Source organism: Manis javanica, chromosome 5 (genome assembly GCF_040802235.1).
Source record: "Manis javanica isolate MJ-LG chromosome 5, MJ_LKY, whole genome shotgun sequence".
Taxonomy (NCBI): Eukaryota; Metazoa; Chordata; class Mammalia; order Pholidota; family Manidae; genus Manis; species Manis javanica.
Genome location: NC_133160.1, coordinates 14681190 through 14708544, shown reverse-complemented (window position 1 = coordinate 14708544; position 27355 = coordinate 14681190). Strand labels below are relative to the sequence as shown.

At 49.5% G+C, this 27355-nt stretch overlaps 1 protein-coding gene across 5 annotated transcripts in view; it reads left to right on the top strand.

Annotated features, from left to right (window-relative positions):
• Window positions 1-27355, top strand: part of TOX2 (TOX high mobility group box family member 2) — a 189550-nt gene that overhangs the window by 86418 nt on the left and 75777 nt on the right. For 3 of the 5 annotated variants that reach the window (XM_073236573.1, XM_037012923.2, XM_017643625.3), the window contains one exon: window positions 25553-25618. The exons of 1 other annotated variant lie outside the window; for it this stretch is intronic. In XM_073236573.1, the coding sequence (XP_073092674.1) occupies window positions 25580-25618 (39 nt within the window). In that variant the 5' untranslated portion in view covers window positions 25553-25579. Of the gene's footprint in view, window positions 1-3115; window positions 3257-25552; window positions 25619-27355 lie in introns of those variants that run through there. One more of the 5 variants, XM_017643624.3, reaches the window with a different exon arrangement.

Genomic DNA, 27355 nt, shown 5'->3' with positions numbered 1-27355 from the left:
TCTCAGAAGTTGTAAATAAATGCTGGCCCAGAGAGGGTGTAACTTTAGTTAGGTCCTCTCAGTGAGTTAGGGGTGGGGCCAGGATTCAAACTCAGGCAGTCTGTTCCCTAGAGCCTCTTTGCTGTCCCTCCCTTCACTCTGAGAACAGTTGGACATCAAGAAAACGGGCAGCCTGAATGAGCTACCTCTATGGTCGAGAAGAGAGAAACATTACAACAGAAATATCTTTTCCAAAAGGCTGCAGCTCCTCCACAGGAAGCTGAGTCATCTCTCTTTGTTGTGAACAATAACTACTGCCTCAAAATCCAAAAAAAACCCCAAAACAAAACGTTGAGTTCTGTCATGGTACCGTGGTGCCTCTCTGGCTCCATCCCAGAAGGAGCTGAGCAGAGGGTCCACAGAGCTGGGATCCCTGCCCCCCTGCCCAAATATTCAGTGGGACTGGCACTCTCAGGCTAAGTCCTGCTGCTCTATCACTGCACACCTGTGGACAGCGTGATCACAACCCCAGAATGCCTCCTTCGGGCATATATGACAGAATCAAGTCCAGGGTCTTCTGTCCCCAGGCTTAGCTCCCACAGACAGAGTTTGGTAGCTCTTGATGGAGAATGCAGGGACTTCCTGCACTTGTCCCATATTGTCCTACCTCTGCCTCTTAACAAGCTTCTTCCCTTCTCTGTGTACCCAAACTCTGCCCCTTCTTCAAATTCCAGCTTGAATGACACCTTTTCTGTAAACTCCTCACTCAGCCCCATGACTCTGGGGCCCTTAGCTCTGAGCACGGTCTCCCATACATCATAATTTCTTAGCTACATGTATGAACTGGGATGTCTTTGAGGGCAAGGACAGTGGACTGTGCACTCATTGCCCTGGAGTATGGAACCATAGGAGTAGGCAGAGGGAACAGAAAATGTTTGTTGCGTGAATGAAAGAATAAATGGTAATTGAAAGATTTTTTAACTTCACACTTTCTCAGTGACAATCAGTTATACTTGTTACTTATCAGAGTCTCTGATTTGCAATGAGCAAGTTTAACATTCATTAAGCAATTTGGGTTTCTTTCCATATCAGTAATGCGGATCCTTTTTATGGCTGCATAGTATTCCATTGCACAGAAAGCTGTGATTTATTTAACCAATCCTCTATCAGTGGACTTTATTGTCATTTCCAGTTTCTTACAATATTAGAATGAAGACTTAAACCTCGTCCATATAAATTTGGGCCTGGGAAGTCCTTTTCCACCTTAAGCTTATAGAAGTACTGATGGATGTTTTCTTCTGGCACTCTTCCAGCTTTGTGTGTTTCCAAATTTTCAGTATGTTTGAGGTTTTCATCTATCTTCCTGTTGCAGTGAAAAATCTTTCCTAGACAAGCCTTATGTGCTTGGATCTTGGCTTCGAATCCACAGATTGTGTGTACTTTCAATTTGTTGAGTACCTACTGTGTGTTGGGCTCTGTGCTAGGAGCTGGGACCCAGAGATGGACAAGACAGGTAGTCCCATCCGTCATGGAGCTCACAGCCTGGAGAGCAAGATGAACAATCAGTATAAACATGAAAACCATCACAACAAACATCTAGAAACCATCGGTTGGAGGCATGTGCTGTGAAGAACATAATTCAGGTGTGGGTGAGTCACAGGTGCCCTCTCTCGGGAGGAAGGAGATCTTTGAGCAGAACGCGAAGGATGAGAAGTAGTTGTGTGGAGGTCTGGAGAAGCACAGTCCAGGCAGAGGAACAGCATGAGGAAGGTACAGAGGCACAGAGGCAAGACCTTGTCCTCTTCTTCTTTTGGGTTTCCTTACTCCCCCTACTCTCCCTCCTCGTACATACACACTGCCTCCTTCATCACAGGGCATTTGCTGTACTTAGTTTTTGTTATTATTATTGCTCAGTAATGAGATAATCTCCGAACTCCTCTTACTAGATCCTTGATGTCCTCAGCTCTGTGAGCCTTCCTCAGTGGCCTCTGGTGTTTCTGCAATGTCCAAAAAATTAAACTTGGCTTAATTGCACCCAACAAAGAACATGGCACTAAATAGGTGCTACCACCCCCATTCTGTAGGTGAAGAAGCTGAGGCTCTGGGAAGTGGACCATTCAAGCAGGCAGAGCTAGGATTTGAACCCAGTTCTGTCTTAGTCCAAGTCCACATTTTTCACAGAGCCCTAATTTAACTGCACTTCTCTGAAAGCTGAGACTGCTGGGGGCTCCACAGAGCCTCGGGTCCGCACTGTCCCAAGCCTGATCCAGCTTTGTGGTGAGTGACCCCCTTGGCCTACTGGCTGCTGAGGAGTGGGAAGGAACCAGGGAGGGTCTTATACTTTTCTTTTAGATTACAGATGTAATACATGCTTATGAAAAAAAAAGGAAAGAAACAAAACAAGAAAGAGAAAAACATCAACTGAAAACACCTCCTTCTCTTACTCCCCGGGATAATCATTGTTAGCAAACTTTGGCATCTTTCACAGGGCATGTTCAAACCACGCCATTACTATTTTGATAAAAATGGGACCATGTCCTTAACTTTGTCTCTCCCGACCAGTTTCGAAGGCAGCCCCTGCAGACCTTCCTTATGTCATCATATTCCATAGAATGGATGTATTTCAGTCTGTTCAACCTGACCCCGGTTTTAGCCACTTAGCTTGCCTCTAATCCTTCTCCACGAGAGATCCACATGCGTCGTGCACACAAGCACAGGTAATTCTGCAGGACGGATGCTCAGAAGTCTAATTGCCAAGTGAAATGGCGTGCAAGTTTCACATGTTGATAGGTGCTGCCCGATTGCCTTGCAGAAGCCCAGCCAGCTCAATACCCGCTCCCAAGGTGGTGTGTGTGAGTGGGGAAGGCTTTTAAGTCACAAATGATGCAGGGCTGGGCTGCCTCTCCCTCCACTCCCTGAGACCGGGCTTGGAGACCGTCGCCAGGAGCTCTGAACACACAGGCCCAAATTGGGATAGAAGATGGATTTTGATAAGAGAGGTTAAATAACAGGTTTTTCCATTTCACCTTATAGGAATGGCATGGGGTGGGGGAAGCGGGGGTGCCAGGCCTCCAGCCAATAGAGGACCAAGAGTTGTCAGGAGGGCTTATAAGCTTGCTATTTCTGGCATTTTTTCTCTTCTCTGCTGATTATGCAGCAGAATTGCACAGAGGCTGTCGCGGGTGCGCGCTCTCACTGCCTGGGCTTCTGTGGAATGAGACTCAGGCTCCTTCTACTTGCAAGACGCTGGCGCATTGCAGGTGTGTTTCAGCAGAAGGTAAGCAGAGGGTGCCCACCACCTCCTAGGGTGGAGGTGGTCAGGCTATTGCTGCGGGGTGGGGGCAGGCAGGGACCTGGATGGTGCCTGTCACGTCATGGAATGAAGATGCTCTGGAGGGTCCAGGAAGCCTGCTGTTGGGGCAGCTCCTCCTTGAAAAGGAATTTGGAAATGGCTGGAATTGGCCCCTGGAGAGCAAGCAGCTATTTGTGCCCAGAGCATCACAGGTGCCCAGTGTGCTCAGGATGACGTCATTCATTCAGCACACCCTGCAGTGGGCCTGGCCAGGTGTGGGTAGGGGGTGTGGCCAACTCAGACCAGAAACAGGGATGGGGATAGCCCATGGCATGGTAGGTACCTGATATCTCGGTAGAGCCCAGAAGGTATCTGGCGTGAGAAGTGGGAAGGGCTTTTCAAGGCAGGACAGATGAGGATAGCTGGGGACGTCACCAGGAGCAAAGTTTGAGCTGCCTCTTGTGTTGCATTTTGGAGTTTGTGGAATCCATCAAAATTCCTCCTCCAGTTTGTTGACTGCCACCTTTTCCTTTTGTCCGTTAAGGATATTGAAAAATAGCTAGTTGGATCTCCAGTCACCATCCTTTTTGTGGAAGAAAGGACAACAAAAAATGAGGAGGGGCATCATCACAGATTTAAAGGCAAACACACACAAATAGATGACAGAGATTTTCAATGATGAAACTTAACATTAATGGCATTTTCCAGCTGTCTCTGGGGAGACTGTCTTTTTGAAGGGAGTTGGCTGAGTTGGGGGTGGGGCTCGTTGCACTTGACAGGGCAGCACCCCGCTGAGCAGGAGGCCTGACCTCTTCTCGTGCTCTGATTTTTCAAAGTCATTGAAAACCTCACTTCATGCATGCGTGCCCCAGAAATGGAAGCCTCTCAGGCCAGCTTACTCTTACTTGGAATATCCAGGTGAACTGAGAGAGACCAAGAAACAGGAGCTTCTGTGCCCCCTGTGAGATCTCTACTTTCTGCACACTGGGTCCACAGGTCCTTGGTCTGCTGGGGAAGGCTTTGGAGCCAGCCAGCCATTGAGGAACTAGCTATGAAGTGCCTACTATGTAACAGGCTGGGTTAATAACTGGTTTCAAATCTCAGCTCTGCCACAAATACAATCTGTGACATAGGCAAGCTTCTTGAGCCTGCCATGTCTCAGTCTCCTTATCCATAAAATGGGGACACTGATACCTACTTCCTTTTATTGATTGTGTGTGTGTGTGCGCGCGCGCGCGCACACACACACACACACACACACACACACACTCTCTGCCTAGCACTTTGCCTAGTATGTGGTAGGACCTCCATAAATGTTGAGTGAATAAATGAACAAATGGCCCAGGATATCCAACTCTGACCTGGAGAACTTCCTTGCTCACACTGAGTGTGTGTGTGTGTGTGTGTGACTGGGGTAGCTCTCACTGTGCTTATAACCAGAGGCTCTGTGTTCTGGTTCACAGCCCTAGCTGATGTGAACTTCCCTACATCTCTGACCACATCCATGGGCCGTTCACTGGGAGAGGAGTTAATTACAGGTACTTACTGGCTGTCTTGAAACAGAACTGACTCTTTTATTTTTAACACTTCCTGAACAGCTTACTGAATACCAGTCACCAGTGCTGTCTTGGGACAATAGCCAGCCAGTAAACCAGTGTTTGCTGAGAGTCCTGGGTCAGGGAGGAAGGCCTGGAGGGGAGGGGGGAGTCGTTTTAGAAGGGAGGGTGTGGATGGAGTATCACCACTCCTACTCAGCCCCTGGAGCTGGAGAACAGAAGCTGAACTCAGGTTTAAGACTTGACTTTGAGCCCTTGCTCTGCTCCATGCTCACTGTGTGATCTTGGGCAGGTCACCTTATGTCTCTGAGCCAATTTTCTCACCTACAAAATGACAGATGGTTAGGAGGATTAAGTGGGACAAGAGATATAAGGCACTTTTTTGGTGCTCAGTAAATAAAAATACTCTCCCCTCTTGGAGAAGGGGCCCTGGGCAGCCTTTGATTGGGTCACAGGATGTCTGCTGGCACACAGGGTCTGGCACACAGGAGGCACCCACTGAATATTTACTGAAAGAATGAAGGTGCCTAGGGAGTGCGAAACCAAAGTTCCATGTATGTGTTCTGCTATGTAATTGCTTTGCCCTCTTGGGTAAGTTCTTTACCTTCTTTTGGTCTCTAATTCCTCAGAAAATAATTCAGGCTGGTTCTACAAGCCCTATTCCGCTCCATGTTGGAAATCGGGGCTGTGTGTGGAACCTCCAGAGGAGGAGGAGCTTCGTGTTTGAAGTTAATTTCCTTTTGCGATCAGTGGCCCCTGTGGTGGCTCTCCACCCCCTATCCCCCCACTGCCCCATGCGTTCACCAACCAGTAACTGATGGCATGGGGAGGAGAAGCAGGGGAACGGGCTTTCCTGAGGAGGCTGCTCAGGCCCAGCTGGGGCTGTCTCTGTGGCACTGCTGTGACCTCCTGGTGGGGTGGGGCAGGGTTGCCCAGGAGTTGCTGCCTCTGTCCAGCCAGGGGGCCTGGCAAATCCTCACACGTGTGGATAACCACAAATGAAGCCCTGAAATATCACAGATGGGCAGTGGATTCTCCAGCTTCTCCCAGATCCTGGGGTGCCATTTTCTAGGGAGGGCGTGGGGGCCTTCCGCTGTTGGGTGTCTGTTGAGATAGGCATTGGAATGGGAAACAGGTGGGCCTGGGTGTGTAGGCTTCCCTCTCTTGATTTCCTGCTCTGAGACTTTAGACAACATACTTGCCTTTTCTGGGTCTTACTGGCTGTGCAGAACAATTGAGGCCAGGGGAGCCGCAGCCCCAAAGCATGGGGGGATAGTATAGAAAGGCAGCTCTGATTCACACATTCACCCCAGAGAGTTCATTTGAAGGAGACTGTGGCTCTAAGTGATGCTTATCTCGATGCACATGCCCCATGCCCAGACTGGCCCTGCCCTGTTATGTCATCTTGCTTAACACATGACTGTCCACTCCTTGGCTTAAGTTACCTCTGACCCCTCTGTCTGCCTCGCTTCCCACTGGCTGCCCCTTCAGGGTACAGCCCTGTGTCTCCACTTCACTGTTAGCTGCCGCCTGGGTGGTACCCGCTCTTTCAGCGGAGCCTCCCTGCGTCCGCCTTACTGCCTGGAATCTTCTCACAGCAGCCAGTGGGGTCTCTGTGCGCCACTCCCCCGCTCAGCGCCTTCTGTCACTTGGTTGCTTGTGGCCTCCTGGATCTGCTCTGATGCCCTCCATATGCCCACTTGGAGGGCTGGGAGGCTGTCTGATCTCCTTCTTTGCCGTCAGCGAGCTGGCTCCTGCCTCCTCCCTCCTGGGCAGAATCAGGGCCCTGCCGCTCCCTAAAGCGCCCTCCCCCACTCGCCAAGCTCTCGTGCTTCTTGATTGTGTATGTGTGAACCTTTCTGCCAGAATGTTTCCTCTACCCCTCGAATTCATTCTTGTGGACAGAGTGGAGGCATCACTGCTCTCCAGAAGCCTCCTCTGATTGCCCACCCGTCCCACCCCCAGCGGTCTGGGCGGGGCCCCTTCCCTGTGCCCACACTGTCACAGTCCTCCTCGGGGCTGTGATGCTCTGAAGGGACTAGAGCCATGCACAATGCATCTTTCTCCTCATGCCCTCTGGAAGGCCAGATAGCACAGATATCTGCTTGGGAAACATTGATTTAGGCAGTAAATGCAAAGAACTCCCTGAAAATTAAGGGCCTTCATACCTAGACCTTCCGGATTAGCATCTTCAGCCTGTGGTTTGATTTGGCTGTGTGACCTTGGACAAGCCATCTAACCTCTCTGAGCCTCTCTAGAGGCTCATGAGAATTGACAAGACAACACCTATAATAAATCTCCTCTTCTTTCCCACTTGCTGGACAGGAAATGTCCCCAAAGACACTTGCAACATTTTAATGGCTCCTCTCCTTTGCTCTAAGCAGAGCAAATCCAAAGAGGGGCCAGGCCCAGTGGCCCCCCAGTACATTGCACAGAGAAGCCCTGCATAGAACTCCAAACAGGAGCAAAAATAGCAGCCGTCAGGACAACCTCAGATGCAGAAGCCACAGGTAGAAGCCACAGGCCGAGCGGATGTCAGCTGCTCCGAGGCCCCGCTGAGGTTCCTCGGATGTGCCATGCAGCCCTCACGTCTGCCTTCGCTGGCTCCTCTGACCACAGCATCAGATAAGGCCTCGGAAAATGTGTTGGCTTCCTCTCTCTGGGGAGGGTAATCTCAGTGCCATCTGTGGGGTACACTCCATGCCCTGTTGCCTTTCTGGCTTTTCCCCCTCTTCTCCCTTGCTTGTTCTGCCCACCTTACTGGTGTCTATGGGCATACTGCCACCTTTGGGCCTTTGCAGGGGCTGTTTCTCCTCCTCACCCCTGCCTAGTTCACTCCCTCACCTCCTTCCAGCCTTGCTTAACTGTCCATTTCTCATTGATGCCCACCATGACCACCCTGATTAAATTCATATACTCTCCATCCTGCATGCCTGATTCATCTCACCTGTTCACATTTTTCTTTCTATAGTTCTTAGAACTTTCTAGCATATTATATACATGACTTATTTACTATGTTTAATGTTTGTTTTCTGTCTGCAATGCAAGAAGCACCTCCAGGGATCTGTGGTCACTGCTTTATCCCAGGGGCCTAGAATAGTGCCTGGCACCAAGTAGGTACTCAGTAAATATTTCTTCAGGAGATGGATGCATGAGTGAGAGGATATAAAGAGGCAATCAGAAGAGGGTCAGACTGGATTTATTTGGATTCTTGTTACACACACACACACTCACATGCATGCATGTATGTCCTCAGCTACTTTTTGAACCTCTTGACATTTGGGACAGGGCTGGTCTAGGGTAGATGCTCCTCGAATGTTTGTAAGAAGGAAGGGGAGTTGACAACATTGCCGTGTAAAGGAGTCCTTGTGCTCTAGGCAGAGAGCCTAGGCAAATTCCAGGGGTGGGCAGCTGGCAGGAGAGGAGAGGTCCAGTGGGAGATGATGAGGGATGGTGCTGGAGAAATCAGCAGGAACCAGATCAAGCAGGGCCTTGGCCCCGGGAAAAAGAGGTGGGAGCCTTTGAAGGATTTTTAGTGGGAAAGGGACTTATGGGTGATTTAGGACTGTGTTCTCCTGGTTTATGATTAGGTGGGAAATCTAGTGTTTGTTCTTCTCCTTTCTAAGAGTCAACCATGTGCCAGACTCCCTTGGCTGTGCTTTTTCCCAGGTTTCTCATGAATCCATTATATGGATGAGAAAACTGAGACTCGCAGAATGTAGTCTCCCAGGGTCCCATCCTCCACACAACAGCCTGAGTCATCTTTTCAGATACAAATCAGAGCAGATTATTCCTTTGCAGAAATTCTCCAAGGGCTTCCCATTTGGGATAAAATCCAAGTCCCCACCATGCTCCCAGGACCTCACATGCTTTGGCTCCTGCCAGCTGCTCTGATCTCAACCTTGTCCTCCCTCTGCTTACTTTTATCCCTCTCCCAAGGGAAAGCTTTCCACTTGCTGACCCCAGGGACTTTGCACTTGATGATCCCTGTAACCACAGTGCTCCCACCCCTGTTTACTTTGTGGCAAGCAAGCTCCTTCTCCTCCTTCAGGGCTCCCCCAATTTAATCATTCCCTCTGGAGAGCCCTAGATACACACGTTTTTCAAGTATGTTTCAATTCATCCTCTATCTCTGCAGTTTCTTTGTTTGCATCCCAGCATTTATCACATTGTTGCCGCTTCTGTGGGGATGCTTGTTTCTTTCCTGGCTCTCCTGGTGAACTCAGGCCTGCGGGGGCTGTGTCTGCAGAGAATGAGGGGAGCTCTGGGCCTGTGGGGAGGGCTGGAGGCACCTGAACCGGCTGAGGACACAGACACCTTGCAGGGACCACTTGAAGAGGAGCAGCCCAGTTCCTGTTGCACCTGGTCCTGACCTTCCCCCAGTGCCACCCACCTTCCCTGTAATGCTGCCAACACTGGCATTTCGGCAGCCTGAAGAATCCACATGTGTGGAAACATGTCTGATCTGGGTTTGAATTCCAGCTCAACCACCTAATTCCTGTGAGACCTTGGGCAGTTTCCTTTACCTTTCTGAGCCTCTTGTTTCCTCGTCTGTAAAATGGGCATCAGAGGGGTGGTCTCCCGAAAAGAGCCTAGCACATGTGTGCCCAGGGCTTGATTCGACCCTCAATGCCCTTACCTGAGATCCAAAAAGCTCCACAATCAGAAGTTGTTTTGTAAATATGCTGCAAGCTTGTTTGGCCCCCAGACCTGACCTGAACTGACGTGAGGCTCTTCATAACTCGTACTTAACCCTCTGTGTGACTTCAGAGGATGCCATGCAGCTGTGCGAGTGCCACTGCAGGTACTGCCCCAGACCCCACTGAGGTCTCTGCATAATTTGTGGAACCTTCATTTCTTTATTTTTCTGAAATCCAAACAAATTCTGAATTCTGAAACCCCATGGGCTCTGGCTAAGGGGCTGAGGACCTGTATGTATGAGCTGCCACTGGCGACCTTCTCTAGGGCCCAGCAGGGTTCTCGGGGTGCCTCTGACAGCCCTTGCCGAGCCAGAAACCACAGGTTTCCTCTCTGCTTCTTGGCAGCCAGCGTCTTTTTAGCTGCCTGGGGTTAAGCTGGGTTTTGTCGGCTCAGGGACAGAGGTCAAAGCTTGGGCAGGGTGAGCCCAGGTGCTCAGGCATTTCTAGTTTGAATTTAAAAGGGGGAGGTTTTTCTTGTGAATCATCAGAAAAAGAAATCAGAAGGAAATGTGTGACCCAGGAGAGGAAACCGCTCTCTGACTCCTGGGTGGTCCCATGCTCTTGGCGGTTCTCATTCATCTCTGAGGCTCTCAGTTCTGGATCTTGGAAAACACACCAGGGACTGTCGTGGTTTTATTCTGGCTCCAACCCTGCTTCCCTTTCTCACCATCAGTATAAATTTCCCTGTTTGAATCTCTGCCACAGTGTCTTACTTCTTGCTTTATCGAATGTTTCTTCCCTGCCTGACCTCTGCTCAGAGTCCCGCTTCCTGGCACCCCCCCTACCCCCCCGAGGGCCATCGCAGCAGCTTCTGCCTGGCTTCCTAGATGGTCTCCGCGCTTACGTTCCCAAGTGTGTTCTTCGTCCCGAAGGCAGAGGCCAGTTTCTAAAGTGCAGCTCATGTTCCAGGTCTCAGCCCCCCAGTCAAGCCCCCAAAGCCCCATCTTGACAGGATACTGTTTTCCTCCGCAGCTCATCTCTTAAGGTGCCTCACTCAGGGGGTGGGGCCTTCCGTCTAGCTCCCCCGCCTGGGTGAATGCGGTTCCCACCGGCCTCTCCCTTCCGTTTGGTGCTGTGTCCCCTCACCTGGCTCACGCTGCTCATCCTGCAGGGAGGTCTGCTTAGACACCACCTGCTCTGTGGAGTCTCTTTTGCACCTCCCTTCTTCTCTGGGCTCCCAGAAGCCCCGGCTCTCGCTACAGTTAGCACTCACATCATCATTCCTGGTTCTGTTCAGGTTCATTCAGGTTCATTCCAGTCCCTGTCACTACACCGTGAGCTCAGGAGGACAAAGACTGTGTCCCGTCCACCGGTGGTGTCATCCCCGGCACTCAGAACAGAAGACTGTTTTAAGCAACACTGGGGTCTGCTTGAGACAGGCAGTGTGGTAAGGGGGTGGCCCCCAAGGCGGCAGGCAGGGGTCCTGGTTCCCACCTACCCTGCTTCTGGCTGGCTATCTGCCCCAGGGAGGGGGTAGGGGACCTGTCATATTGCTTTCCAGTGGCCTGGAAACAGTTTTCTGTGTCTACAGTCTTGTGAAATAACCCAGTTTCATTATAGTAGGCCTGTTTCATGTACATTTTCTCTCCTTGTCATGGAATCAAGTATACATTTTCTCTTTGTATTTGTTTCTTGGTAGATTGCCTCTCATATGACTTTCCTGTCTGTGTCCTGTGTCTTTTTGTCTCTTGGTTTATTGCTGTCTCTTTAATTTGACTGAGCTCTTGCTACATCGTATATATTAACTGTCTCATGGTTGGGGCTGATATTTTCTTAGTCTGATGTCCTTTTCATTTTGGTTTTATTATGCTTTCTCCTACAGAAGATACTAATGCATATATATTTGAATCTGTCAATCTCCCTTCCTCCGTGATTGCTTCAAGGGCTGAGGAAGTTATCTTGCCACCACAGATCTGATAAAAATATCTGTTTTCTGATATTTCCCTATAACATGACTTTTTATACTTAATCTGTTTAGAGTACAGTTTTGGTGGGTGGCTTGCAGTGGGACAAGATAACCCTGTTATCCTCATTTTGTTTATTAAATAATTGGTCTTTGTCTCTTTGTTCTCAAAAGGAGAGACAAAATAGAGTAGCTGTTATGAGCATGAACTGTGGCAGAGTGAAGATTCTGGCTTTGCGGCTTTCTAGCTGTGTGAGCTTTGAGCACATTTCTTCACTTGTAACATCAATGTGCTCCTCTGTAAAGTGGGGTAATAGCACCTCCTGCATAAGCCTGTTGCAAAGATTGAGTGAAATATAGTATATAAAGCATGTCACATGATACTTGGCATATAGGAAGTGCTCTCCCTCACCAGAAGTTTCCATACATAGTTGGCTCTAATTCTGCCCTTTCTCTTCTGTCTCTTTGATTTGAAGTTCTCCTTTGACATCACTACCATGCCCTTTTAATCATTGCTTCACATAATGTTTATCTTCTGGCCAAACTAGGCACCCTTCCCTTACTCTTGTTTTAGGAAAATTGTTCACATTCTCACCGTTTCTTTTCAGTGATTACTTCGACCCGCCCTTCACAGTAGCCCACCTCAGTAACTCGCAGACACTGCCCCAGCCCCGACACCCCAGTTTTCTCACCCTCCCAGCTGCCTAGCCTTTGCTCCTTCTGGTTCCCTCTACCGGACAGGTGTGCATCACCTGCTCTCACCTGGCCTGTCTCTGCCTAGTGCCTTGTCACCCTGGTATGGTCAGTGCTGGTGCCTGTACTCCCTCTGGGCCCCAGCCTGCCCTGGCGATTGTTTCTGTGTCCTGGTCCCTTCAGAGCCAGGGGCATCATAGGTGCTCAGGTCAGGGACTGGGGAAGGTGGGCGTGCTCCCTGTGGTCCTGGGCCCTGATGGTAACTGGGCTAACTGACTTCCTCTGGAGGCACAGGCTCAGGGGGCCTGGTAATGTGGTGTTGTAACCTGTCGCTAATGACTGTGGGCTATCTACCCTCCCTGGCCTCAGTTTCCCCCGCAGGATAATGAAAAGGTCTCTGAGGTGCTATCATCCCCGAGGCCCCATGATTTATCTAAAGCTGGGTGGCTCAAAAGTGAAGATGAATTAGAAGAACTCATTGGCACGTGCTGTGACTTGGGGATACTGTTTGCTTTCTCTCTGTTTTCTAGGGAGAAAAGCGTCCCCCCAACTGGCCCCTGTACTGCAGGGTCCCGAGAGCCCAGGCCTGGGGCAAAGCAGTTTGATAGTCAAAACAGAGGGGTAGCCCTCAGCCTAGGAAGGTGGCTGGAGCGGAAGGGATCTGGCCTTCCTAGGACACCTCAGTGCTTGCACACTGCCAGGAGGCACGCACAACCCCACTAGTTCCATTCCCACTTTATAGGAGAGGAGTCTGAGCATCAGAGAGATCGGATCCTGCCCCAGCCACATGGCCACGTGGTGACTGAGTGTGAACGCAGGTCTGCGGGCTTCCACAGCCATGCTGCTCCGGCCTTTTCCCAGCTCCCAAACCAAAGACTGATTTTAATACACACTTGAGAATATAACAGCAGTGTTTACAAATATCATTTCCTGTGTTATCTTGTACTGACAGAAGGAAGTGAACCTGGTACTTGGTCTGGGTTAGGTTTTGGGGTTAGCTGTGTAAGTGTCAAGTTCAGGTGACCTAGAAAACCTTTCTAGGTCAAATTTCTATTTCAAAGGATTTTTTCCTTTCTTCTTTTTTTTTAACCACCCCACAATTGAACGCTGTCATTGACATATTTCCCTTCCAACAATACAAGCCCTTTGTGGCATGATTGAGGGCTTGTTTTGTAGCGATGGGGAGAAAATATCTCTCAAATCATCTACTGCTCATTGTCTCCGTCACACTCACCCCCCCACCCCCATGCCACAGTCCTGCCCGACATACGCTCATGTGGCTTTTAGTTAATTGTCTTTGGCAAGGATCAGTTCTGGGACTTGTTCCCAACTGCTCTGATGATAGATGATTGTCAGGCACAAATACTGACAGTGGTGGCAACCTGAGGCGCTAGACCACTGACCACGACCCAGCGTCTGGGGAGGAGGCTGGGGTGGACAGCTCCGTGCCTTTGTGAGGGGGCAGGGCATGCCCACAGAAGTGGGGTGGCTAAGTCGTTGGAGCATCAGCTCTGGTGTTGGACTTCCTGGGTTTGAATCCTGACTCTACCACTTACTAGTTGTGTGGCCTTGGGTAAGCTGCTTAACCTCACTTGACCTCATTTTCCTCATCTGTGAAATGGGAGCCTTACCTTAACCTCATAGTAGTAGTTACTCACCTCATAGGACTGTTGTGAGGAATACATGAGTTAAAATTTATAAATCAATTCACAGAGTGCCTGACTCACAGCATGCACTTTGTATATGTTGCACAAATTAGTTAAAATGAATTAATGGTCATAGTTGTAGCGGATGCTATTGCAGGTTACCCAGGTCCCCCCTCTACTGAAACGCCCACTCTGCCACCTGCTGTGGGTGTTGGCTGCTACCCTCACAGCGGACTCTCTCCCTGGGTATTGACTTTGGTGGGAGGAGGAGGCCTTTCCCAAGGTCATTACCCGCCCCAGGGCAGCCTGGATCCAGTGGCTGGCCCACCTAGGAATTCAGTGGCTCCCTGCCTCAATTCGGGACGTCTCTGCAGAGCCATCTCAGTGCAGACAGGCTGAGGCCTCTGATGTGAATATTCCCCAGTTTAACTCTTCCTTCTGCTCCGTCCTGCTTCCCCAATAAACCTCGTATCTTCACTCTCAGTCTATTTTCAGAGACTGTGCCCTAAAACAGGTAGCCATCCGATGCTGAATGGATATTGATATCCATTAAAAGCACACATTGATTTCACTTGCTTATATTTCCAGAAGCTCTTTGAGGAGTGGCCTTGGGGCTTCTGCGCCTTCCCTGTACCCCCACGTCTGGGTGTGCACCGTTTGTGCATGACAGACATGCCTTGGTGAGCTCCCTCTGCTCCTGGATGAGTGTTTAAAGACAGGTTGGTGGCCTCAGGACCCTCTTCAAGTAGGATTAGGAAGATCTAGCTCCTGGACAAACCACAAAACTTAAAACTGACCAAACTGCTGAGGGGCCCAGGGAGCCTCACCCATTCAAACCTTTCCATGTACAAATGAGGAAACTGAGGCCCAGAGAGGACGGACTTGTTCAAGGCCACACAGTGAGCAGGTACCTCTCCTCTTGAGAGCAGATAGTGTTTTTGGGGGAAATAGTGCGACAGACTAGTCTTAGAAGTCAGACATGTGGCAGTCAGTCAAGGCATTTCGGTCCAATAAATGCTTTCATAGATGCCGCCATGCAGAAGGGCAGCAAGCTGGTCTGGCCTGGGTATCAGCGATGGCTTCTTGGAGGGGACAGCATGGGCATGAATGAGAGTTAACTTCAATGAAAGGAAAGAGAAGGAGAAGTTCGGGTGGGGAGTACAGAGCTGCAGAGGCCTGGCTGTGTGGATGAGCAGTGTCTGTGCAGGGAGCAGGGTGCCTCGGGAAAGCGTAACAGGAGAGGAGTGTGCGGGAGGGATGGGAGGCTGGCCTGGCAGGTCACGTGGGTAGGGGCACGGTCTCAAGGGCTGTTAGTGGCACAGTAAAGAATTTGGACTTGAAGGAGAGTCTCCTGGGAAGAGTCAGACAGGGGCTTTCTCTGTCCTGATTCCCACTGGCCCCTCCCTGCCTGAGCAAGACTGTGCGCCCAAAATAATAGTGGAATAGAGGAATGAACAAATGAGGGAATGGAAGACTGTGCCGGAGAAGGAGGGCTCCAGCTGCAGGGGGGGAGGTGGGTGGGAATAGGGACAGGCCCAGAGCTGTGAAGAAACCAGCTCCTGGCGGGGAGGGTTTATGGTTTGGAGCTGGGGGTGTACCCTCCCTCCTCCTGCCCCAGACAGGCCCATGGGCACCAGCTTAGACAAGATCTGGGCACACTGGGGGTGCAGGTAGGACCAGGTGAGGGCATGCACGTTTGCATCTCCTACAGCAGAAGCCTGGGGAAAGGCCATCAAAGTCACGAGCCAAACCTGAGGGGGTCCTGGCCCTGCCCTTGGCCGGCCTCATCCCAGCACCCCCTGACCCACTTCCCGGGCCCGGCTCCCTCCCGCCGCAGGCACTCAACCTGCGGTCCCCTTGGCACCGTGCCCCCTCACAGCGGCCAAATGAAAATGTTTGTGGAAAACAACATGTGCATAATTAAAGCTTAATGAGCGCTTGTCTGTTTGGAATGTGCAATTAGATTTATAATCGGGGATGGGAGCAAGCTCCAAATGGCTTTAAATGGAGCTGAGAGAGGATAATTTTTGTCATAAATCTGTGGTAGTGGGGATGGGGTGTAAGCTGCCACTAGTGGTAGAAACACAGGCCTGCAGGGCAGCCATGCTGTGCCCACTGGGCTACCCTGCCCATCAGGCCCTCTTGGCAGCTGCAGCTGGCTAATGCCCGTGGGGGTCTCACCAGTGGGCTTTGAGGTGGAGCTGCTGTGGATTGGGGCTGGGTTCTTGTCATGGCTTCTTGTCTGCAGCCTCTGAGAAGTGTGATCACAGTGGCTGAGGGGAGGGGAGGGCTGGTGCCAAGTCCAGCTGCCCTGATCCCCTGGACTTGGCCGGGCAGGGAATCCTGCATCATCACCGTGTCACCCCTGGGCTGGGATGCGGCTCCATGTCTTGTTCTCTGCTGTATCCCAGCACCTAGGACACAGTTAACATTCATTGCATGAGTGAATGCCTCCGTACCAGCTTCTTGCCTTAACAAGTCACTCTCCCTCCATGAGCCTCAGTTTCTCTGTATCTCTCATAGAACTGGATTCAACTATTGCTGAATGTGGATTTTTCTATCTCCAAGGCTCTGCGTCTGGAGCAGAGGGTGGCTTGGGACAGCTTTTCAGCTGGCACTGTCTAGTAGAAATAAAATGCAAACCACATACGCCATTGTAAATTTTCTAGTAGCCACATTTTAAAAAGTAAAGAGAAACAGGTGAAATTGATTTGAACCTATTTTAGGTAATGCCATATACCCGCAATATTGTCTTTTCAACATATAATCAATACAAACATACTTATGAGACATTGTACATTCCTTTGCTATTGTTGTTCTGTCTTTGAGACCTGGTATGTATTTATTTTACACTTAAACACATCTCAGTTTGGACTGGCAGCTTCCCAGAGCTCAATGGTCCCATGTGCCTAGTGCCACCATATGGGACCGTTCGGGTCTTGAAGGAGCCTGGTTGGAGCCAGGTAGGAATGCTCTGCTTCCCCATCTGTGAAATTGGGGCAGTGATTCTTACCCCCGAGAGCAGCCAGGTGGCTGTCAGCGCTCCTCCACAGGACTGTAGTGATCACCGTCCCTTCACACTGCCTCTCAGTGTCATTTATGACTAAAACAAGCGGCATGTCCAAGCCAGCTCTTGTCAGCAGTGAGGAGGAGGGTCCTGCACAACCACAACACTGGGCGTGAGGCATGCTCCCACCCCCTCTGACAGGCTGTGCCCAAGGCATTGCCCCCCAACGCCATGAGGTCACCTATTCTGGTTCACACAGCTTGGAAATGGTGGGAGAGGGAAGCCAGCTTTTGTGGGCTTTTTGCAGCAGCCTAGAGTGTAGACACATGCTGGCTCTGTGGCCTTGGGCAGATCCCCTGACCTCTCTGGGCCTCTGTTGTTAGGGCTGGATTTCTTGGTGGGCAGAAGAATAATGTGAGTTATGCCTGGCAAAGCAGAAGCACATGTAAGGAGAAAAATGTATTTTTTGGAAAAAAACTGATATTTGACATTTTGGAACAATGCACAAAAATCATCATCATGGGAAAAAGAAGCCTTCAGTTGGACTCTTTTATGAAGATTTTAATTTATAAGTTTTATTTCAGATCATATATGGTAGGTGGAGGCATCAAGGGTGTTTCCCATGGTAAGGACCTCAAAGCTTTGCATGAAATAGCACTCAGTTGCTTCACCTACAGAACTAGTTATAACAGTGTGAAGGGTTGTGAGGATTAAGTAATATGAGAAATAGCTAATACACAGAGAAGACAAGTAGTGACTCTGTAGCATCTTACTGCGCTGATGGACAGTGACTGTAATGGGGTATGTGGGGGGCACTTGATAATAGGGGGAATCTAGTAACCATAATGTTGCTCATGTGAAACATTTATAAGATTTTATATCAATGATACCTTCATAAAAAAAACAGAAATAGATAATAATTATTAGGTGCTTTTTCTGGACCAGACAATGTTCTAAGTACCTTATGTATATTAACTTGTTTAATCAAAATGACAGTCATACCCATATTCCAGATGAGGAAACCTAGACATAGTAACTTAGTTAAAAAGTCACACAGTTTGAAAAGCAAGGCCAAGATCTGAACCAAGGCAGCCTGTCGCCAGACCCCCTGTATGCAGCCACTGGGCTGTCATCTTTCTCTAAGCGGTGGTGGCCTGGAGTTAAGCATACAGGGCCTGGGTCTAAGTTTGAGCCTGAGGCTCTATCCCTGTCCCCCTTCCAACTGTGTTGTACCTCTGCCCACCTCCCCCAGCTTCTCCTTGGCCCTGATATGTATCTGTCTGTGATACTTCTACATAAAACCACTCTCTGCAGGGCCCAGGCTGCAGCTGCCACATTCGCTGCCTCTGTCTTTTGAACCGCGCTTTATCTGTGCAGAATGCATCTTCCCACGGCCCGACATGGGGGCAGGCAGGAGCAGTGTATGCTGCTTTGATGATTTCTTCTTTAGATCTTTGTGAGGTGCATCTTTTGGTGTCAGCGACTGGCTGGGCTGTGAGCTGTGCATCCTTGGTCTTTGATCTGTGTCTCTGTGCAGAAGAGAAGGGCAGCAGCTTCTACAGAACAACTGTTGCTTGGGTGCCTGGAGTCAAGGCCAGGTTCAGAGCTGCCTGGATGGCTTTGGGCAAACTTTCCAGCCACCCTGGGCCTTGCCTTGTTCATCTCTGCAGTGGGGCTGGCGGGACTTGTGGGGGCTTCCAGCGAGATGACCAGGCACAGCTCTGGGATGAGGTCCGGTACACAGTAGGCACTCGCTGGCCTGTGCTCACAGCAGCCTTGGATCTTGTGTTCCCTGCTCTTTTCCTGGCCAGCTCCTGTGTGTTCTCCTTCATGCAGCTTCCAGGTTATCTTTGTCAGGACGCCTCCCCTGAAAGGCCCTCCTCCTTGCTTCTACTCACCTGTGATAACCTCACCCAGCCATTGTCACATTTGTCAAAGAAGGAGCCACCATTCAATATCTGAAATAAGACATTGAATTCATTGCTGTACTTTGAAAGCTAGTCTCTCCAAGTCCATAAGGAGCCGAGATTTGGAGAAGGAAGCATGGAGGGGAGACGTTCAAGGGCAGGAGGGTCTGGGACTGGCCTACCCCCAGCTGTGGACATGTGGCTGTCAGAGTAAGACTGTTATTGATGGCTTGACTTTCAGAGGCTGGACGGATGCCAAGCTGTCACTGACCAGATGGGACAGGCTTTAAACAAGTTGTGTTGTTACCTGTTCCTGTCTTGGGATTATGGCCACGGAACAGCCTATCTTCCTTTCTCATATTTGGAGAACAAGTACGTTTTATTCTCCCAAGCTTTTCCGAAGAACTGGGGGCTCCTTGAAGGCAGGGGCTGTGTCATAATCATTACAGTATGCCTTGTATCAGTGTAATTTTGGGCCCATAGTAAGCACTCTTTAGACATTGTACCATAAACAATGACCACTGCCCTTCTGTAATCTCAGGACCCTTTGCTTTTGCTTTTCTGTGCCTTGTGACAAGCTTCATTTATTGTAAATCCCCTTTGATTGGGAACAAGGGCATTGACTGATTTCATTTTGCTTCAGTGTATTTAAATTTCATCTTAGACCAAGGATGGAGAGTGAGATTGAATGAGGGAAGACATGGGAGGGATAGGTTCAAGGTGGAAGGGCTGAGCTTGAACAGGAGGGAGACACTTCGCCTTTCAGACTGAAGGAATGGAAGTCAGGATGGGTGGGGTATCTGATGGCCTTAGTGACTTGGGATATACGGTCCTCTGCTAGACTGAGGGAGATTGTGGCTGATGAGGGGGTAAGAGTTGAGCACAGAATAACAGTAATAATAGGTAACATTTATTAAGCATCTGCCAAAAATAGTTACTGTTATTAAATAATTTGTTACCAATATTAACTCATATCTGATATCTGATAATGGATATAAAAAACCTTACGAGGCAGAAATAATTAGTAACTGCCATCCTTGCCCTTTTACAGGTAAAGGGCACATATCATTTATAAGACAAAGAGAAGTTAAATCCAAGGTCACACACAGCTAGTAAGTGGTGGAACCTGTACCCCACTTGAGAATTCTGTTGCCCAGTATATCATACAACACACAGACGTGAATTAAGTCCAAAGCCAACTTGGGATGGAGGCTTTGAGGTTGGGCCCAAGAACACAGGTTTACAGGAGCAAAGCAAGACTTAAGGTCGGAATGCACAGCCAGGAAAAAAAAAAAAGCCTACTAAGAGTTGGGTTTTGGTGGGTGGAGAGAGGGAGGAGGAGGGTGCTCCAGGCTAATGATAGGACAGTACATACAAAAGGCCTCCAAGGGCCCTGCAGGTCCCTGAAGCATTGAGGAGCACCGTGGGGGCTGAAGCTCAGGGCCAGGTGTTATGGAGGGGCCTGGATGCCGGCGTGAATGATGTGGAGTCACTGCAGGGTTTTGATCTGAGTAGTGAAGTGACAGCCAGGGTGGAGGATAGACTGGATGGTAGATGGGGAAAGCTGAGCAGAAAGCTACAATCAGGGGGTGTAGTGGGGAAGGGGTCCACAGTCACCCTGGACATACTGACTGTATTGTGTAGAAAGTGACATTTTTCTCTTATGATGGTGGACCACTGAAGATGGTGGACCACTCAGGTCCATGTACGTGTCATGAGTTCAGCGTTGAGTGTGTTGAATTTGAGATACCCATAGACCAAATGGGGGAGATGCCCAGGGCGAAACTGTATATTGGAATCTGGAGGTATCTTGGCTGAAGGTGAGCATTTGAGAGTCGTAAGGTGCTGCAGCCCTAGGAAGCCATGGCACAGCCCAGGAAGGTGAGTAGAGTAAGAAGGAAATACCAGACACACTTATCCAGAGACCCACCTATCCATCTCACCTACCTCTCCCACCCATTCTGTGTGCCCAGGCATCCCACCCATCCAGGCAACTATCTATGCATTCCACACACCCATCCCAGCCATCTATTTGTTTATCTCACCCACCATTTCAATCATCTCACCTACCTACCTCTTCATACTCACCCAGCCATCTCATCTCATCCATCTATCCGCTCATCCCTCTCATCACACCTATCTAGTTCACACCTCCTACCACCCTTCTGCCCATCCATCTATCCATCCATCCATCCATCCATCCATCCATCCATCCATCCATCCATTCATCCATCCATTCCATCTTCTAATTCCATTTGTCCAACCATTGAGTTATATTGGCCTGTCTATTCCATTCATTCCCCAAACCACTTGTTCCCCACCCACCAACCCATCTACCCATCCACCCATCAATCTATCCATCCCTTCCATATACCTACTCACCATCCTTGTACTCATCCAGTTATTTCCTTCCCTATTCACTATGTGTGACCAGAGTCACCTGTGACTTTTGAGCCCTTGAAATGTGGCTCAGTCTAAATTGAGATGTGCTGTAAGGCAAACCACATGCCAGAATTCAGATAGTACCCCCCCAAATTTAAAAGACTATAATAAATGATCTCATTTGTAATTTTTCTATTGATTGTGTTTCTATCTGTTATGTTGAAAACATAATATTGCGAATATATCAAATTAAATAAAATGTTACTAAAATTACTTTCACCTGTTTTTATTTACATTTTGAACTGTGGCTACTGTAAAGTTTTGAATTACATATATGGTTTGCATTTGTGGCTTGCATTATATTTCTACTGTACTGTGCTGATTTATAGAATCCATCATTCATCCATGCATCTATCCACCCATTCCTCCCATCCTTTACTCCCTCCCTTGCTTCCATCCATCCATCCATCCTTCCACTCAGTTATGACAGTGTCCACCCTGCAGTAATTTAATTTAGACCTGTTATGAATCAGTGACTATGTGGGTCATGAGCATGAGGAAACTGAGGCTCAGAGCAATTAAGGATCTTGCTGAGGTGTGCAGATGGAGCTGGCATCATCTGATTCTCTGAAGTTAGGGCTTTTCACTTTTCACCTTGGCTGCCAATTTGCTAAATTTCCTTAAAGAGGAAAAAGGGATCTTGATTGGGGTGTCTGTTGGAGTAGCAGCCCAGGGGCCCCTCTTGCAAGGGGACCACATGCACGGGGAGACACAGATCCTTCAGAAGTCTGTGAGCAGAGTCTCTGGTGGCCGTCATGAAAGGGTTATCCCCACACATTCGATATTTGCAAAAATATGGGTTCTTTCAGTTTCCAAACTCATTTCCATGACAAAACTCTTGGGAAGAGAAGATGAAGGTCTGGCTTTCGCAGAACAATCTTCCAGCTGTAATGAGGACTGAAGATGGCTATGGGAAAAGGAATTATAATTAGAATATGAAATGGGGAAAATTAATCTATTCCAGTCAGTGGTAAGAGGATGTTCTCCTGGCGCTTCATGGAAACACTTAGGCTGCTGTTCCCTTACATTTCTTCCCCTCACATTTTAAAGCATATGGAAGGTTGTGTGGTGTGAAAAAAGACTTTTGACTGAGGGACTGATAAACTGAAATATGCACAGATTTCAAGTTTTTGTGTGTCTTTGCCTTGTCCGTCTCTACAAGCTCATGCAGTATAGATGTGTGTGCCCATTTATGGGAGTTAAACAGTTGCAGAAGGTATGGGGTATTTATACAGATCGGGGCATCCCCTCTGTTCGGTGTGCGCATGCCGTGCGGTTTGTGTACCCCGTCGCGTAAAGGGTCTGTGATGTGCTCACACTCATACGTGTGCTGTGGACACCTTTGTTTGTGTTGGTTTGTGTCACCCATGGGTGTGTTTCCTGTGTGGCTAAGTGCTGCCTCGAACCCTGTGCTGTGTGTGACATGGGCCCACTGTTTGTGGTGCCTGTGTCACCTCCATGCTTGGGCACACTGCAGACACGCGCAGTAGCTTTGTGTTCACACACACACTCGGTGTTGGCAGTGTGGTGGGTGGCAAGGGGGGTGTTTTCCATCTTGTCTGCGCACCTGGTGTTCCTTTCCGGCCAGCAGTTAGTAAGTGGGCTGGTATGTGGGACTTGGAGGGACGTGTTCCCCTCTGCTCCTTTGATATGTGTTCCCATATTTTTAATATATGCCTATGCCATACTGTTTGATTACTCATGCTTTATAAAATATGTCAAATGCATGGTTAAATGCAGTTCCCCTCCATTTCCAATCATTCTTTCTTTTGGAAAACTCTTATAAATGATACGTGGTTTTAAAAAAGATTTTACTTTTCTCAAATTAAGATGTGGCCATGGCGACACATCATATAGAACCGAGGAGCTTTCAATGAAAGAGCTCCGCCTTGAACACTTCATGATCCCATTCCTGATGCCAGCGTATGCCAGGTGCTGGGGGATTTGGAGATGAACAGGACATGGTTCTAGCCTCCACACTTCTCCCACTCTGGGCAGAAGACAGATATGGCAACAATCTACTTTGCAAGAGGGACAGTCGGAGGAGACGAGAGCATGGCAGGCCTCCTGGAGGAGGTGGTTTCTGAGCAGGGCCTTGAAGCATGAGCTCTGGGTGCAGTGTGGTGGGCAGAGCCCTGCCTTTGGGGTCAGTACCCAGACTCTATGCATGGGACGGCCTTTTCTTTTGCTCATCCAGGAGACACCAAGGGACTCTGCTCGTCCTTGGGCTGGGAAGGCACTTGGGTGGAACCATTAATCCCATTGCCTTGCTGGGCAGACTGGCCTGATAAAACATGGTGTGAGTGGTGTGGTGATTGCTTCATTCATTCGCTCATTCATTTGACAAGGATTTATTGAGCATCTACTTTGTGGCAGGCTCTACTCCATCAGTTCTGAGAGATGAAGACCCCTGACCTCTAGGAGCCTCCATTTTAGTGGGAGAATACAGCTATAAGCAATGAACATAGTAAATAAACACATTATAGAGAATGCTAGAAGGTAAATATGTCTCTGGAACTAAGAACAAGGTAGAATAAGGTGAGGGAATCGGGGATGGAGGTGGGTGGCGGTGGTGGCTCAGAGCCCCCAGTGGTAGGAGGCTGGCAGCCAGGCTGGTTGGTGAGCAAAGCCTGTCTGAGTGAAGAGGGTTTTGATGAACTGATACTTTGGCGTGATTGTGTGGAGGGTGGATTTTTACACCCTCCATGAAGACACTTGGTGATGTCTATGAAAATTACAAATGCACACACAGTTGGACCCAATGATTATATCCTACAGATAAACTCACACCCATGTGAAATGATGGCTGTACAAAATTACTCATGGGAGCAATGTTGGAATAGCAAAAGACTAGGAACAACTCAATTGTCCATGTGCACAACTAGTTAAATATACCTGTATTTCCATACTGTGGAATACTAGATACCAGAAGAATTATGTCCTGATATAAAACATTTCCAAGACATGTTGTTAGGAGAAAAATAAGGTGCAAAACAGTGTGTATAGGGCACTGTCATTTATGTGAGAGAAATGACTATAAAATGTATATATGGAGACCATCTCTGAAAGAATATAAAGGAAGCTAGCAGACACAGTGGATAGCCAGGAGGTGGGATGGGAAGGAGACTTTTTGCACTGTTGCTTTTTGTACTTTGGGAATTTTGAACCACGTGAATATAACCTAATAAAAAAATAAATTTTTCAATTAAAATAAAATGGCCAGATGCCATGGGTGCCCCACCCAGGTCCCTTCACTAGCCTGCAAGCCATCTCCCATCTGGTTCACAACTGGCACAATTCTCTAGAGAGCTGTTCTTGGCCCAATGGGGGTCACCCTGCTCAAAAAGTTATGTCTCCCCCATCCCTCGAGAGCAGCCCACAGCCAGTGACCATAAAAGGCTGGCCCCTTGCTTCATTCCGGGATGAACTCCGTGGTACAGTTCATGCCCCAGGGCTCCTGCCGGATTGCAGTGAGTCTCCAGCTGAGACCACATTCTTGCTTAGCTCCTTCTACTGCCCTGTCCTGCTTCCCTCCCTCCCTCACAGGGTATTCCTAAAGAGCACTTCTCAAAAATCACATGCACTTAGACCCTTGTCTCAGGCTCTGCTTCTAGGTAACCCTATCCGAGACACCTGTCTCAAGGGAGGGGAACTAACTGGGGTTGAAATAAGTGCTCCATATGTATCCGTGCAGCATCCCTGGACAGAGGACTACTGTCATTGCCTCCATTTGAAAGTTTATCACCCAGCAGGGAAAAGGAGAGCCAGTGGCTCCAGAGTCCACACCTCTCCTACTATACCTGCTCCCTACGGCAGGGGCATCTTCCTGAATCCAGACTTGGCAGCTTCTCAGAACACAGGATTGTGGTTCCTGTACAGCGTTTTGACCACAGTCCTCACTGCCTGTGACCTGGGATGACCTTAGGGATAAACATGAGCGGGCAAAATTTCTTAGGATGGTAAGACCTGCAGTGCACGTTGGGGCAGGCCACTGTGACCCCAAAGCTCTGAAGATCTCAGCCTCCCTCCGTCATGGGGATTTCGAGCTCCACCTGATAACCTGATGTCATTTTGGCTGAGAGAGGTATTTGCATACTTCCAGGGTGGGGAGCTCAGTACCTGACAGGGCAGCCAGCCGCATCTATGGACAAGGGAGAGAGCGAACGGTTTTCCTTTCTCCATCCTGACAGTGATTAATGGTGCTCACTAAAGCCCTTGGGGGCCCGGGGATAGGGAGGCTCCTCCCACCCTGGAGGGAGTCCTGCTAAAAGGAGGACTTGGGCCTCTGGGGCTCAGGCTTTGCTTCTCCAGGCCCTACAGTCTTTTCCTCTCAGCGCGTTTAGTGCCCGACCGCCTCTGGCTGCTTCTCCTGGGGCCTTCTTGAGAATCTTTACTCAGAGCCACTCCTCTCTCTTTCTTTGTTCCAGTTTGGTGGTGACAGTGCCTCCGTGGGGATGAGTGACGGGAACGCAGAGCCCCTACCGACCAGCCAGGTGGGTGTCCCGTCCTCCCTGAGCAGGGGTCCAGCCTGGGGCTGGGGAGCTGAGTTGCTCCCGGGGCAGGGCTGGGGGCAGTGCGGAGTGGGCAGCACGGCCTACTACTATCCTCTCTGAGAATGATCAAGAGTATCAGCCGAGTCCCCTTAAAAGGGACAAACTGGGGCTATTGTGTTTTCTGTAAATCATCTACCTGGCTGCTGTTGGCTTAAAATGTGTATCGCTGAAAACCTGATAAAACTCCGAATGTGTTGCCTGCAATCCCCATGCATATAGGGGAAACTTCCAGCAGCGGTGAGCAGAAATGCATATGTGCTCTGGTGCTCCCTGCCTCTTGCCACCACACAGCGCCCACGGGGATGTACTCTGGCACGGGAGGCACATGCACCCACGCCAAGGCACGCAGGGCTCGCCCACCGCCTGGAGGTGCCTGATGCCGCTGGGGATGTGGCAAAAAGTGGGGAGAGCAGAGGCTTCCTGGTAGTCCTCCCTGATGGTGAGGGGGGCTGGGTCATCCCTGGGCAAGGCTGTCCCCAGCCCCAGCCTGGCCCTCTGAGAGTCCCAGATGCCAGCTGGAATCTGAGTTTCTACTGAGAAGCTGGTCTCTAGCAATTAAGGTTTCTTTCATCTGGGAGCATTCTCACTATAGACTCTGATGCCAAAGAGGGTCCCCACTGCAGACTGGGGTGCTGGGGAGGGTTCTGGCTCCAGGCTGTGGCAACTTGGAGGATGGCTCCCTAAAGCAGTGATGCCTGCAGGCTGGTAGCTGCTCAGGTTGCTGAATGGAAGGCTGAGGAGTTGCGCAGCTGCTGAGGGTGCTGGGGATCTGGGAGCCAAGCCTGTCTCTGGAGCGGACCTCTGCCTCTTTCTATGTAACCCTGATCATTGTGGAGGGCCACGTGGTAGTGGGCCCACATTTTCCAGCCAGGCAAACAGAAGCCTATTAATTCACAAACGTTTATGTACCTTCCTATGGGATGGGTCTTGCGGGGGACAGAGATGAGTAAGGCATGGAGCTATGGCCCTTGGGGGCCCTGCCAGTGAGGGGAGACACTGTAGAGCCCATGCAGTGTGGAAGCACCACTGCAGGCTGCTGCATGGCAGTGGTGCTAGAACCAGGCTACCACATCTGCCCCTTCTCTGCTTGTGGCCATGTGGGCATCCTGATGATGCTGCAGAACTGCTTTGTGTTGCACTGACTCATGCCAACCTGCAAGATGCTGGTGGGCAAGACTCCAGGTCCTGGAAATGCTCGTTTTGGAAGAGACTGCTGAAGTCATTTAACTGTCCATAATTGGCTGGGAAATGTGGTTGTCTCGGTAGACCAGAGCTTACCCCTGAACATCTCGTCTGAGCCTTTACATGATGTTTAAATTGCATTTTGTTAACTTATTGAGCTTTGGCTCTCAAAATCCTACTATGGTGGAGTTGGTTCTGACTCAAACCCCGAAGGAGGGTGTTGGCACTGCACCTTCTCAAGAAGGGTAAGGGGACTTGGTGGGGCCCTGTGTCTGCTCTAGGCTTGGGCAGAAGGGAGCAAAGTCCTTTGGAAAGGAGATGCAAGACAAAAAAATGTTCACCCCCCACAAGCAACAATCTCAGCTGCTCACCCAACACTGTACAGTTTGCAAATCCCTTTTCTCAATGGTTATTTTAGCTAATTTTTCTCAATATTCTTGAGAAGTATTAGATGTTATCATTAATCCCATTATATAGGGGAGGCAACCGAGGCTC